At 52.6% G+C, this 14,965-nt stretch overlaps 1 protein-coding gene across 1 annotated transcript in view; it reads left to right on the plus strand.

Annotated features, from left to right (window-relative positions):
* The window catches only part of PAK5 (p21 (RAC1) activated kinase 5), a 37,404-nt gene extending 25,250 nt beyond the window's left edge, over nucleotides 1-12,154 (plus strand). The window contains exons 3-8 of the mRNA XM_041417278.1: nucleotides 2,088-2,579; nucleotides 4,924-5,057; nucleotides 6,690-6,816; nucleotides 9,374-9,499; nucleotides 11,288-11,422; nucleotides 11,959-12,154. Coding sequence (XP_041273212.1) covers nucleotides 2,088-2,579; nucleotides 4,924-5,057; nucleotides 6,690-6,816; nucleotides 9,374-9,499; nucleotides 11,288-11,422; nucleotides 11,959-12,114 — 1,170 coding nt within the window. The 3' untranslated portion in view covers nucleotides 12,115-12,154. The remainder of the gene's footprint in view (nucleotides 1-2,087; nucleotides 2,580-4,923; nucleotides 5,058-6,689; nucleotides 6,817-9,373; nucleotides 9,500-11,287; nucleotides 11,423-11,958) is intronic.
* The last annotated feature ends 2,811 nt before the right edge of the window (nucleotides 12,155-14,965 follow it).

Raw genomic sequence — 14,965 nt, forward strand, 5'->3', positions numbered from 1 at the left:
ATCAGGGACTCCTGGCCGGCAGCCAGCAGTAATAGTAGCAGCCGTGAGCTGTGTAGAGTGTGCTGCTGTGTCCATCCCTGTGCACTGCCACTGAAATTGATTGATTAAATGAACTCATTGCCATAATTATTTGTAATTGTGCTACATGATGAGCCTGTGTCAAACCGCCCCCCTGCCCTGAGATGCTCCACACATCGTCAGGAGTCACATGTTGTAAATGTGAAGTTGTTCTTTTCCAGAGGAAAAAATATCATTTTTGGGTGGGTTTTTTTGTTCTACATCTTGTGGGGGGTTTTAGTTTGGATTGGAAGCAAGCAAACCATTATGTTTGTAAAGATGAAGTATTCGTTAGCCTTCAACATAAGAAGCTTAGAGAAGCACAAAAACTAGAAAGGAACCTACAAATGAAGCAGGCTTCCCATTGGGATAATTTCCTTTGCGATTTTCTCTGATTTCAGATGAAAATTAGCAGTTTTGTGACACTGCAGTTAAGTAGTGTGTTGCTGTGGAAAATGATTTAAGAAATGGTGAATTGAATTAGGCTCCTCGTCAAACTCGCGTAAGCAGTCACTCAGGCAGCAGCTGGTGGCACGGCAAGACAGGAGATGACAGGGATTTTAGGGTGCCACCACCTCCACAGGAAGAGGTTGGGTTATCCCTGCATTGCTGGAGAAAAACGTAAGAAAAAGCTAAGAGCTGGGAATCAAAATGCAGGTACTAGCAAGACACAGATTGGAATTTGCTAGAGGATGGATTCTGTGGCTGAGGCAGGGATGGATTCTTGGAGGAAGTGGCCCAGAGGGCCTGCAGGGCGCTGCGGGTGCAGAGCAAATGCACTTTTTGAGCATTGGTCCATTCCAGCGCAGGCCGATCTGTGATCCAGCAGCCTGGGAATGTCCTGGGTGTGCTGAGGGCACTGCAGCCCCCGTGGTGTGAGCATGCAGTGCCAGCTGTGCCAGCTGTGCCAGCTGTGCTGAGCAGTGCCCGCTGTGCCGACCAGTGCCAGCTGTGCCAAGCAGTGCCAACCAGTGCCAGCTGTGCCGAGCAGTGCCCGCTGTGCCGAGCAGTGCCCGCTGTGCCCAGCTGTGCCCACTGTGCCCAGCAGTGCCAGCTGTGCCGAGCAGTGCCAGCTGTTCCAAGCAGTGCCCGCTGTGCCGAGCAGTGCCGAGCAATGCCCGCTGTGCCCAGCAGTGCCCGCTGTGCCGAGCAGTGCCCAGCAGTGCCCGCTGTGCCCAGCAGTGCCAAGCAGTGCCAGCTGTGCCCGCTGTGCCCAGCAGTGCCCGCTGTGCCGAGCAGTGCCGAGCAGTGCCAGCTGTGCCGAGCAGTGCCCGCTGTGCCGAGCAGTGCCCGCTGTGCCCAGCAGTGCCAGCTGTGCCAGCTGTGCCGAGCAGTGCCCGCTGTGCCGAGCAGTGCCCGCTGTGCCGAGCAGTGCCCGCTGTGCCCAGCTGTGCCAGGCAGTGCCCGCTGTGCCCAGCAGTGCCAGCTGTGCCGAGCAGTGCCAGCTGTGCCGAGCAGTGCCCACTGTGCCCAGCAGTGCCCGCTGTGCCGAGCAGTGCCCGCTGTGCCCAGCAGTGCCAGCTGTGCCAGCTGTGCCGAGCAGTGCCCGCTGTGCCGAGCAGTGCCCGCTGTGCCCAGCTGTGCCCACTGTGCCCAGCAGTGCCAGCTGTGCCGAGCAGTGCCAGCTGTTCCAAGCAGTGCCCGCTGTGCCGAGCAGTGCCAAGCAATGCCCGCTGTGCCCAGCAGTGCCCGCTGTGCCGAGCAGTGCCCAGCAGTGCCCGCTGTGCCCAGCAGTGCCCGCTGTGCCGAGCAGTGCCCAGCAGTGCCCGCTGTGCCCAGCAGTGCCAAGCAGTGCCCGCTGTGCCCGCTGTGCCCAGCAGTGCCCGCTGTGCCGAGCAGTGCCAGCTGTGCCGAGCAGTGCCCGCTGTGCCCAGCAGTGCCCGCTGTGCCGAGCAGTGCCCGCTGTGCCGAGCAGTGCCAAGCAGTGCCTGCTGTGCCGTGCCCTTGGGCACCGGGCATGCAGCGGAGGGGCAGGCCGGGCAGGCGGAGCGCGCTGCCCCTGCTCAGGCCCCGCTGTGTCTGTGTTGCAGGTGGATTATGACCGAGCACAGCTGGTCGTCAGCCCGCCGCTCTCCGGCTCGGACACCTACCCCCGGGGCCCAGCCAAGCTACCTCAGAGTCAGAGCAAGGTCAGCTACTCCAGCAGCAGCTACCAGTACCCTCTGGTGTACCACAAGGCGCCCCACTACCACCAGCCTCCCCTGCAGCCCGGCTCTCCCTATATTTCCACCGCCTCGTACCCCAGCTCCCCCAGCATCACGTCAAGTGCTTATCCTCCCCCGAGCTGGGGCTCCTCCTCGGAGCAGCAGCCCTCCAGGGTGTCCCACGAACAGTTCCGAGCTGCCCTGCAGCTCGTGGTCAGCCCCGGGGACCCCCGGGAGTACCTGGACAGCTTCATCAAGATCGGCGAGGGCTCCACGGGCATCGTGTGCATCGCCACCGAGAAGCACTCGGGGAAGCAGGTGGCCGTGAAGAAGATGGACCTCAGGAAACAGCAGAGGAGGGAGCTGCTCTTCAACGAGGTACGGGGGCTGGGGTGGTGCCTCGGGGCTCTGAGGTTCAGCAGCAGCCGTGGGCCAAGAGCCACCATCAGGAGCCAGATTCATCTTTCTGAACGAGGTGAGGAGTCCCACACGCATCTGTGCTCGTATAAATATTGCGTAGCCACTCCAGTTCCAAGTGAGCTGCTTCTCCTCCAGGCCTCAAACCTACGGTGCTGTCCCAGGAGACAGCTGAGAAATGTATCAGTGTCAGGTGCTCAGACGTGGCCCTGCTGCCTTTTCTGTCTGTCTCCTGGCACAGTTCATCCTTCCCAGAGGAGGATCCAAACTAGGCTGTTCCAGAGTGTGTGTGCTGTATTTCTGGCATCCACATGCTGTGTGTTTCCTCTCTGCTTCCTCTCCTGACCATCATCACTCCCTGTGCTTTCTTGATGGTTACTAGGCTAAGAGCTGTGAGTCCCTTTTCCATGGAATTATCTGTGTTAATTCCCACATCTCCTCTCCTGAGTGCTTGCAGCCAGCTCAGAGCCCACAGCTGCTTAAAGGAGACTGTTTGCCCCTTGTGTGTTATTTTACATTTCAGAGCACAGGTTTTCATTTGCCATTTTTTCACCCAGTTTGTTTGGGGCTTGAGAGTAGCTTCTGCAACCTGAAGAGTTTCTCCTTTTTTTAACTTCTTACTCCCTTAAAGCATCTGGTGCAGTGTGTTCACTGCTCCCTTTTTGAGATCACTTGTAAATATCCTGACCAATACCAAAAACACTCCCAAGTTCTCCTGTGAGAATGACCCTTTTAATTCTGTCTTTTGTTTCCTATACACTACAAGTGTGTCTCTCCTCAGTACATGACAGATTGGTTTCTTTAAAACCTTTGAAAACATGCCATTTTTAATTACAATATTAAACAGCAAACTTCACCAGGTTCCTCTTTACCCAGTGCACGACTGTGCTGCTCATTTGGGCTTGGCTTTGCCTCTGCTGGAGGCTCTGGTGGCTCTAGCTGAGCATCTCTTGAGCAGGGACAGCTTGAGGCAGGTCCTGCATGCTGTGCAGCACCAAGCTGCTTCCCTGGCACGCTCCAGCCGCTCGTGTCACCTGGGAGTCTGTTGCAGCAGGGATGGAATCCCTGTGTCTGTGCTGCAGCCCTGCCTGCCTCTCCTCTCTCTGGTGTCTCGGTGCCCTGTGGCCACGGGCGCTGTCTTGGCTGGGCTGCCCTCACCGTGGTGCCAGCTCTGGGGTTTGAGTCACCCCCGTAGCACCCGCAGTGAGAGACTGATGTCTCCAGACATTTTGGGGCGCATTTGCCTGGGTTGGGGCAGGGGTGGCCATGCCCTGGCCAGGCAGTGCCCTGCTCCACAGGCCCCTGGAGCCAGAATCCCAGCCTGGCAGCCGGGACCTGGCATGGCAGCAGTCCCTGGCACGCTGGGACACTGCTCCACTCCTGCCCCAGAGCCCTGCCCGGCCCAGAGGGGCCAAGAGGCTGCAGGTCCCACCAGGGGAAGGGCCCAGGAAGGCCAAGGGCTATTGAAGCCAAACACAAGGCAAACATGTCTTGACCCTACTTTTTCTTGGACTTTCTGAGCTGTGCTGGCCAGGCTTGGTGGCTGTATGTGTCCCTTTCTGTGTGTTTTCTATTTTTCTCTCTTTATCCTTCTTCCAATTCTCCCTTCTCATAATTTTCAAGTAACTTAAAATTGAACTTTAAATCAAATTAAAACCTTAGAGTTTGCCAAGTTGAGTGGGCCAAGTTAATGGCTTTGAGAAGTGTTTTACATGGGTTCGGTGTTGCACAAAACCTTTTACCAGAGTTCTCTGAGTTTTCTTAAGTTGCCAGTGAAGTTTTTTGTTGTTAGATCTATGGAGAATTTCTTGTTGGTATTTGTCCCGTGTGTCTAACTGAAAGTACACAAAAAGCAGTAAGCCTTTTAAATGTCTCTTTGAGTGAGTTCTCTTGGGTCTTACTCCAGCATTCTGTTGAAAATCTGTGCAAAGTACCATTTACTACATGATAAAAATTACTTCGATGTGTTGAGCGATTGATCAGGTCGAAAAAAAAATCTGTTGTACTGAAAGCAATTGGCAATAAAAAACCAATTAAATAAACAGGTCTGTTCCTGCAGGCTGAAATAAAACAATTATCTACTGTTTATACTCTATCAACTAGAGATTCTTTTTTCCTCCTGATGCATTTTCAACAACTGATATTTCTATGTAAATACACTGATTTTGTTTATGCGCTGGCATAAGGATTAGGGAGGATGTGATTCATCACAGATCCTTCCCTCGGCTGCGGTGACAAAGAAGGTCAAAACAAGTGTCAGGTGAAGCTTGCAGCATTGCCAGCTGGTCCCTTTGTGCCTCTGCAGGTTGTGATCATGAGGGATTACCACCACGAGAACGTGGTGGACATGTACAACAGCTACCTGGTCGGGGACGAGCTCTGGGTGGTGATGGAGTTCCTGGAGGGCGGCGCTCTGACGGACATCGTCACCCACACCAGGTGGGCCGGGCTGTGCCCCCCTCACACACACACACAGAGGAGCAGGTGGAGCAGGGACCCGTGCATGCCACGGGGCTAAACCCGTCCCCGTGCTCGCTGGGCTTCCTCAGTAGGGCAGAGCTGCAGATGAGCCCCTGCGGGCAGCAGCCCTGCTGAGCCAAGGGGAAAGGAGCACCTGGGAGGGCCTGCAGCTACATGGGGTCTGCTGACATCTGGGACCTGGTTTAGCACCAGCACAGCTTTTATACATTGCTTCCTAAAACGGCAAAAGAAAAAGAAAAAGAAGTTATTTTCCCTGTTTGGTGATCTGTGCTGTCGGGTTTGCTGTCGTAACCATGTCTGCTCTAAGGGTGATTTCTCCTCACAAAGCTTATCTGCAAACCAAGCCCAAAACATAAGGGGAGAAGTATTTTTATGTCAGAATATTTGTGCTTGTGGTGGAGCACATTCCCATATTTCAGTTAATATCACACCTTTAAAGTAGGAAATTAACCAGCACAAGAGCTGCAGTGTATGGAACTGCTCTGCCTCTTCTCAGGGGAAACATGAGATGTTACTGCCCTCTTTACATCTGCTCTTTGCTCATCTGCTTCTGATAAGCTGGATAAAATGAGATAGGGAAGAGGGATTCTTTATTTAATTTCTTCTTTTTGAATGAAAGGAAATCAAAAGTTTCCACACCAAACCAGTGGGAGAATATTTAGGGGAGCAGGAACAAAAGCAAGGAATTATAAATTAGAAAATTTGTGTTCTCTCCTAGCTGAGTGGTGCTCTTAGATCCTACCAAGAGTTATAACACAGGTGTTTTATTTTTGAGTATTACCTAGCTTATGTGCTGAAATAAATCACAGTATTGCAAGTATTTGCCAAACCATTAAAAGCTGTATCTTAGATGTTTCTGACAGAAGTTTGACAGCAAACAGATGTTCCCAGGACACCACTTCTTAAGAGCTGTCATCTGTTTTTTAACTCAAAACAGTAGTTTCTTAATCATCTGGGTGTTTTGTTTTTTTTTACATTGCATGACCTTTCCTCAAAGCTTCTGCTAAAATACTGCAAATGGCACACCAATTAAAGCAGAAGTCTCCACGGGTGTTCTTCTGCTCGTGTAAAAGAGGTGCTGGGGACATCAGGGATGGGACAGTGGCACCAGGGTGCCCAGCCCATCCCATGCCAGGCATTGCACTGCAGCTGAGAGAATGACCCCGGAATGGGGTTTTTCAGCTGTGCCCAGAAATGAGGACTCTTGTTCCTTTTTCTGCTGGAACACCCAGAATATTTTTATAGAAGGCATAAAAGTGCTCTCAGAGCTACAGCCCAGGGCCCGATGTTTTGCCTACTCAATTGAGGGTGTTTTTCCTCATATTTATTCCACACCTGTTTCCATGCCAGTAGTGAAGCCTGCTTGGCAGGCAGAGCTTACTGTGAGTAAGGCATTGCCGTGGTTTCCCAGAGGGAGGGCTGTGCTTTCCCCGGCTGCACACCGCTCCTGGCTGTCGCGGTGCCGCCGGGAGCTGATCCCGAGCTGATCCCGAGCTGATCCCGAGCTGATCGCGAGCTGATCCCGAGCTCCCGGTGCTGTGCGCGGAGCCGTGCCCTCCCGTGCCGGGCTGAGCTGTGTCGTCCTTGCAGGATGAACGAGGAGCAGATCGCCACGGTGTGCGTGTCCGTGCTGCGCGCCCTGTCCTACCTGCACCACCAGGGCGTCATCCACCGCGACATCAAGAGCGACTCCATCCTGCTCACCAGCGACGGCAGGGTGAGCACGGGCTGCGGCGAGCCTGCTGGGACACGGCCCGGGCAGGGGGGACACGGCCCGGGCAGGGGGGGACACACAGGGAACACAGGAAGGGGTGACACACATAGGTAACCCACGAGGGCGATGACACACAGGTAACCCTGGAGGGGGGTGACACACGGGTAGCCCTGGAGGGGGGTGACACACAGGTAACCCTGGAGGGGGGTGACACACAGGTAACCCTGGAGGGGAGTGACACACAGGTGACTTGTTAGAGGGTGTGAATAACTTGTGGCAGAGCTGAATCCAAGAAACACAAGCCTGGGGTCACTGGTGATTGGCATCTGTGCTGCAGGCAGTCCCTGGGGAGGGATGGAAGCCTCAAAGGAAACTAAAGCACAGGAAACTGTGCAGTAAAGCTGATGATCAGGTGATGGGAGACCTCTGTTTGGGTCTACAGATGCCTTTCCAAAACCACTTCCTTTCTACCACACTTAGTTATCATTTACTTAGCAGCTTCTGTACACGTGCTCTGCTTCCCTACGCTAGCTGGGAGGCCCAGCATCAATCTATGCAAATAGGAAATAATGTGCATTACTGCTGAAAGCCTCCCCAGATAGTAAGAGTAGCTCTCACACTTACTTCCCAGATGCTTGATAAAACCTGTCCCACACTTGCATGTACCCCACTTGCTGTGTCTTTGTGTTGTTAATGAGCAGGGGGAGAAGGGGACAGAATGCTGCACATGACTTGCTCACAAGTGGTTTGCTTTGCACACAAAGAAATTAAGGGTTGCTGCACTGGCCTTACACTCCTGTCTAAGGCAAGACCTGGAGGGTTGGGCTGAGCCCAAGAGCTCTGGTTTGGAACCAGATCTCTGGATCTTGCCCTTCCTCCCCAGGCTGGTCTGACTCCGTAGCCAAAGGCTGGCCTGTCTAAGTTGATGCCCAACTCACCAAGGGAGAGGGATTTTCTTCCTGCAGCAGCCACAGGCTGCTCCTCTTAATCCTGCCAAGGAAAGACAATCCCACGTGTGTAGGAGTTTTTCAGTTGTGATTTCAGTCCATGTTGCTGGAATAACATCTGATCTGTGCTCGGGATCTGCATACAGTGCTTCATTATACTCATTACTCCAGTCCTTATTATCTGCATTGCAGATTTCTTCATGGCTGTGTTGTGCAATTATCTTTTTTTAGAAAATCGTTGTCTTTTATGTACTCCAATGAGCAATAGATATGCAAAACCTCTTGTGCTCCTATAAAAGAAGATTGGACTCTGCTTCCAAAATATGCATTATTTCTTCCATTCTTCATCCTGTAAACTGAAAAATACATTTAGCGTGGAGAGCTTGGCTATTATTGGCTTTGTTTTAGAAATACCAACAATCATTTCATAATTTTGTTAAAAATAATACCCATAACTTTAAAAAAAAGTAGTGTCTGTGCTGAATCCAAAAGAAAACAAGTGAGTGCTGACAATGAGCCTACACAATGCAGGGATTTATGCAGCTTCCCACTCCAGTTGTCCTGGGGCTGTTTGGGCTCACTCTGTATCCCCAGACACAGAGCAGTTGATGGGACACACAGCCTGTGGACCTTGGGCATGGGTCACCACTGGACTGTGAGGTTAGGAAAACGTCCAGGAAAATCCCTTGGAGAGCTTCCAGGCCTCCAAGTAAGTACATGGAGGGTAAAGAAAGATTCTAGCCTTAAGGATCAAGCTCTTTCTGGAAGGGGGTGATGCCACCAACCCTCAGACCAGCTTGTTGTGGAATTTTCACCTTGGCATTGTACAGCGACAGAGAGGGGGAGGTGATAATTTTCCATAATTTTTGTTGTTAAAAAAAAAACAGTCATAAAAGTGTGAGCCAGGCACATGATGCAGCAAGAGCTGCTCTCCGGAGTGCTTGTGTATGCCATTATTTCTATTTCAGGTCACTGCCACAGCTACTCAAGGACAGCAGGTTAACTCTCTGGCAAGGAGGCTCGTACCCTCCCCTGCCTCCAGCTTTGCTCTCCTGCTGCCTGAGGATGGCAGCTTCTTAGTGACAGTCCCCAGCGTGAGGTCCTGGGCCTGGCAGAACGGTGGAAGGGGTTTTGTTGTTGTTTTCTGTGGGTGGGAAAAAGGGTGAATGTCACTTGTTTCCCACATTTTCTGGCAAACTCAGAGATTGTACAAACTGGTACGAGCCACAGGAGGGGTGGGTGTCACTTGGAATATGTGTATTACTGGGTATCACATGTATAACTGCAAGCATGGGGCTTCTGTTTGGAATATTTTGTTTTCCTTTTATTTTCAAGTGTTATAAGCCATCTATCACCTCCCCATCCGTTGCTGGTGGAGAGGCAATGGGCTGTGACAGATGATACCAGGAATGAGCAGCACTGCCACTCTCCTCCATCTCCCCTTCATTGTAATGAGCTGTGTGTTCCCGGGGCTGTCCTGCCCAGACACTCCTCCAGAGCTGCTGTCCTGTCCCAGGAAAGCACTGCAGCTCCATCCCTGTCCCTGCAGCTGCAGCTGCTTGGAGGGGCTTGTCCTGTTACTCAACAGGGGCTTTTACTTCTTCTTTTCACAGATAAAATTGTCTGACTTCGGGTTCTGTGCCCAAGTGTCAAAGGAGGTCCCCAGGAGGAAGTCCCTGGTTGGGACACCCTATTGGATGGCACCAGAGGTGATATCCCGCCTGCCCTACGGCACTGAGGTGAGCACAGGCCACTCCAGAGGGAATGTCCCAGCTCCCTGTGGCACTGAGGTGAGCACAGGGCACTCCAGAGGGAATGTCCCAGCTCCCTGTGGCACCGAGGTGAGCACAGGGCGCTCCAGAGGGAATGTCCCAGCTCCCTGTGGCACTGAGGTGAGCACAGGACACTCCAGAGGGAATGTCCCAGGAGGGGCTATCCCAAGTCCCTACAGGAGGCAGGTGGGCACAGCACCACCTGTGGAGCTGTGTCAGAGCTGTGCAGGTTGGGAACATTTGCACAGCTCTGCTGAACAGCAGCGGTGACGTTTGCCCCAGAGTGCTGCATCGTGCCTGCTTTGGAAGTGTTTTCCCAGGATGAAGTTATTAAATAACAGCTCCATTTAGCACTCTGAGCAGTGCAATGCTTTTACCTATTTGGGCTCGGGATGCTGTAGTAAGGGGAAGTGCCTCGTTTGCACACTGTGAAAGGCCCTGTGCTGCTGTTTAACACTGCGGGCTGGAGCTGCAGTGCAGGTGGGCACAGCTGCCTGTGCCAAGCAGCAGCCACCTCCCAGCCCCTCCTGCCCAGCCCGGTGCCACCAGCGTGTGCACAGGGCCCCTCTGCTGTCATGCTGCCGGTCCCCCCTCCGGAGGAGTGCCAGGAAAGCACGGCTGCTGGAGGCTCCCAAACCGGGCCAGCTGGCACTGCCACCCTCAGTGCCAGGACTGGTGGCACACGGGCTCCTTCCTGGCAGTCACTGCTGCCATCAGCAGGGGGACGGGGGTGGGAGAAGCCCCTCTGCGGGAGCGGTAGCAGTGACAGCTCCCCTGGGGACGCGGCTGCCTCTGCGCCTGCCTGGGCACGGAGCTGCGCGGGGCTCCACCCTGCCCGCCGCAGAGCCGGGACACGCCGTGTTTGCCCTCAGCTTCACCGCACACAGCTGTGCAGAGCACACATCTGGAAATACCACGGGGGGGATGAGCTGGGCAGGAGCTGCTCCATCCTCGCACTGCTCTGGCACCGCACAGGAGGAGCACCCTGCAGGCACTGCTCTCCACCCAGGATCTGTGCTGTTGTAGAAGACATTCCAGAGATAATAGCATCAACTATTAGTAGCCCATTAATAGCTTAGGGGGATTATAAAGTGGATGAACTTAGGGCTGCATTAAGTTTCCCCACCAGAAGGGAAAGGGGAAAAAAAGGGATTTAAGCTAAAAGATAGTGCTGGCAAAAGAGCAAAAGCAGAATGAACTGGCCCTGACTGTATTTGGGTTGGCAAATGACAGGAATTACAGTCATCAGAGGACTAGGATTCTGGAGCAGCTCTGCAGCAGGCCAGGACTAAGAAAAAAAAATTTTTTTTTTTTGAGCTGGAGCTGAATCACTTTCCAAAGGTGTTACATAACGTGCTACCTGTGGTGGCTGTAAACAAGCCTGGCTGTAGTGAGTGTTTGCATTTGCCTTGGGGTCTTGAACGGAGTTCCCATAGTCTTTAAGCTCCGGGGGGATAGAGGAAGTGATTCCAGAGCAGTGAAGCTGCAGCAGCTGCAGAGGCAGCCTGGGGCTGGCGCTCAGTGGGTGCAGTCAGTGCAGCTGGAATGCAGGGCAGCAGGACACAGCCTCTCCCAGGCGTGGGGCTTCCAGTGGGCAGCACCTGGGCCAGCTGCAGAGCTGCTCTGTGAGCTCTGCTGCTCTGTTCTGTCAGGCACTCTGCCAGAGGGAAGGTCATGGCTGGCCGCGTGAAAACCAAAGACGGATGGTGCTGGCCCGCGGTGCCCGTGAGCCCTGTGTGTGTGTGTGTGTTGCAGGTGGACATCTGGTCCCTGGGCATCATGGTGATCGAGATGATCGACGGGGAGCCCCCGTACTTCAACGAGCCGCCGCTGCAGGCCATGCGCCGCATCCGGGACAACCTCCCGCCCCGCGTGAAGGACACGCACAAGGTCAGCCTGCCCTGGCGCCGGGCCTGGGACACCGCAGGCACAGCTGCCCCCCCAAACCGTAACTCACACTCTGAGGGGCCCCCTGAGCAGAGGGTCCCACACAGGGCCCCCGTGGGGAGGAGGAGAGGCCGAAGCCGTCGGTCACGGCCGGGTTGTGCCCGACCCTGGCACTGTTTGCAGGCAGTGATGGCAAAGGGAGCTGGGCACAGCCTCACGCTCCCTGTGCTTCCCACCCTGCCCGAGGGCCAGGGCAGCTCGGCTCACCGCCCTGCTGCCGGTGGGCGAGGTGCCAAGGCCTTGGGGCACCTCCCACTTAGGGGGTGTTTCCATCAGACCCGAGCCCCCAGCCTACCTTAATGCTGTTCTGCGCCCAGTGACACCCAAATACTCCAAACACAGCAAAAACCCGCAGCCCTTCTGCTCGGCACAGCTGCTGCAGGGGGAAGATCAGAGCATCCCAAAGCAAGCAGCGTGCACAGAGCCAGCACAGCTGAAGGGGCTCTTCTGCCCACCCTAACGCCAGTGCGGTGTTCCAGGTCTCCTCGGTCCTGCGGGGCTTCCTGGACTCGATGCTGGTGCGGGAGCCGTCGCAGAGAGCCACGGCGCAGGAGCTGCTGCGGCACCCCTTCCTGAAGCTGGCCGGGCCCCCCTCCTGCATCGTGCCCCTCATGAGGCAGCACAGGCACCGCTGAGCCTGTCCGGGAAGGGCTCGGAGCAGAGCCCGGCTCGGGGAGCGCGGGGCCCGCGGGCAGGGAGGAGGAGGAGGAGGAGGAGGAGAGCCTGGAGGAGGAGGAGGAGGAGAGCCTGGAGGAGGAAGGCAGCCCCGCGGGTACAGGGAAGGCCGTGTACAGAACCGCCGAGGGCGGGCCGCGCTCCCTGCCCCGCCGCGCCGGCCCGGGCTCCGCCGGACAGCGGAGCTGCACCGCGGGCTGCACTCCTGCTCCCGAAGAACACTTTTCTGACAAAACAAAGCACTTTTTATCTCGGTCAGAGCAGCGCAATGTATTTTGCAAGAAGTTTGTAATTTTCTGTACAGTACGTTTTGATAACTTGCAGTACTTTGTCATGTAACTGTTGTGTTAGTTAAGTAATAAGTGTAACTTAGCGACAATTTCAGAAGATGAAGTTTCCTACTTTTTTTAACCCTTTTGAAAACAGGAGAAAAAAAAAAAAAAAAAAAAAAAAAAAAAAAAGAAACCACAGCCACCTTTAGGAAGTTGAGAGGTTTTCAGAGTTCCCATGGGGTGAGGAGGGGGCCCATCCTGCCCGGGCAGCTGAGGGCGGAGGGAGCACTCGGTGCAGCCCCAGGCCCCGGTGGGTGTCCCCTGTCCCGGGCTGGAGCGATCCCCCCTGCCCAGCCCTGCTCCCCTCTCTTTCCGTGCCACAGCTCTGGCCGTGCAGAGGGACAGCAGAGGGCTCCTGCCAGCCCGGAGCAGCCTGGGAAGCGCTGTGGGAGGGGACGGGACGGGATGGGATGGGTTGGGATCCATGGGATGGGTTTGGATGGGTTGGGATGGATGTGCTGCCAGGCGTTTGCCATAGAGGAGAAGTCGTGCTGCTGTCTAGACCTTTCTGAATGTTGATGCAACAGTTGACTACTGCGGTACAATTTTGTGTTATTTGTTGGATGACTTTGCATGTTAACTGTAGGCCTAAATAGGTTTGCCTTTAAAATTTTTAGAAGTGCTTCATAATTACTTCGGTGAGAAACTAATTTTTATTTATTAACGATTAGTTGTTTTTAATTCTGTATAATACAAAAGCCATGTTTTTCAAGTTTGTTTTTTTTTCTTACTGACCTCATTTTATGGTATCTTTAAGAACCACAAAGCCAACTTTGTGAAAACACAGTTTCTTTCTTATGAAACTTCATAGTTAATAAATTAATTGTTATTTATTGTAGTAAATTATAACCAAACATCTACACCTGGCAGGAGCTGTTGCTTAAAGATCTTCCTCTGGGAGAAAAGAGTTGCCAATAGTAAAAAAGCTCCTTTAGTTCTGCCCTTAAAGAATATTTGGAGGGAGAGAAGCAATTTAAAAAAACACAAAAAAAGGAAAGAAGGAGGTAAGGATGATCTGGAGCATGGAATGGCTGTTCTTACATCCGTGTCTTATCCCCCGTGCTCTCTCCCCAGCCCTGTTTGCACAGTTGAAGAAGACACTGAAGGAAATGTTTGGCTCCCGGAGCCCACCCAGCAGGGAGCACCCCCAGCCTCCCAGGGCTCTCTTTTGTAGTCTTGACAACTCAGGAAACCAGGCTGCACCAGTCCAGGCAACGGCACAACTTAATACTAGCTACAAAATTACCTTTTTTAACCATCTTTGAATAAAAAAGGGGGTTGGGGGGAGTTTTTTCTTCAATATTCAGCACATTTTAGGCTGTACAAGTGAAGAATTTTCTGCAACTTTCTTATCATTAGATACTTTAAGCAGTGTTCATCGAGTTTACTGACAGTTTTGTCGATTTCAAAGGGTTTTTTTGTGAACACCAGCTACTGGTGAGACAAATGCACATGCAAGTTAAATAAATTAATTAATAAACACTTGAAGCTTCAGTGTGGTTTTTTTTTCCCTATACCTTTGTTTCTGCTTTACACATTTGACCCAGTCCCACAGTACTGGACCAAGCAGATAATAAAGGAAAAAATGTGTTCTTATTTTATATATATATATATGTATATATATATACACACACAAGATCCACATGTATGATACACGTATGTATATAAATAGTGATTTACAGAGCTGCCCCAAGTAATTTCTGTCAGTGCATTTCCACCTTCCTTTCTCTATCCCCTAAATAATCCCTCTCTTTTTTGCCTTACACATCCCCAGTTTTTAGCTCCCAGCTGTTGACCTCTCACACTACAGGCAGCAGTTCTTCCCAGTTTCCCAGCAGCACCACTCAGCTGATGAATCTACAATGTTATTTGCTACCCTCAAGTCTTACAGGTGAGGATTTCTGTTACTTTTGGTTTCTGACATCAGTAAATACTTCAAAGTGCATTGTAAAAATGTAATGCCATCACCTAAAAACAGAGATAAGGCACGTGAAGAGCATCCCTTCACTCAGAAGCTGAGCCCATATCCCAGTGGAATTATTCCCCCCATCACCAAGGAATGGTGGCTGTTTCTGAGCTCACAGTTCTAAAACCACTCCCAAATACTCCTCACCGTGGTAGCAGAGGCCAGGACATTGCCTGGCTATGTCAGCCCCCTCCTCAGCAATACATCAATAAGTGATAATTAAAGTTCTAATCACAAGTACTGCGTAAGTCATTAGCAGCTGCTTTAGCAAGTGCCTAATTATTACAGGTCCTGGCAGAGCTCAGTAGGTGATAAGGTGTATTTATCCACCTTCCGCTGCTGTGTTCATAAACAGCCAGAAAGCAAAGCTTTCAATTTGCAGCTCACCCATAAAAAGCCATCAATAAATGAAAGCTAAATACAAAATTAAATCACAACAAAGTGCTGCCATCCTGAAGATGCTGCTGCAGTTTGACAAGCAGGAGGGAAGCGGGACATAATCGCTCTCATAAA

The sequence above is a fragment of the Onychostruthus taczanowskii genome, unplaced genomic scaffold (genome assembly GCF_017590055.1).
Source record: "Onychostruthus taczanowskii isolate IOZ18803 unplaced genomic scaffold, ASM1759005v1 scaffold55, whole genome shotgun sequence".
Taxonomy (NCBI): Eukaryota; Metazoa; Chordata; class Aves; order Passeriformes; family Passeridae; genus Onychostruthus; species Onychostruthus taczanowskii.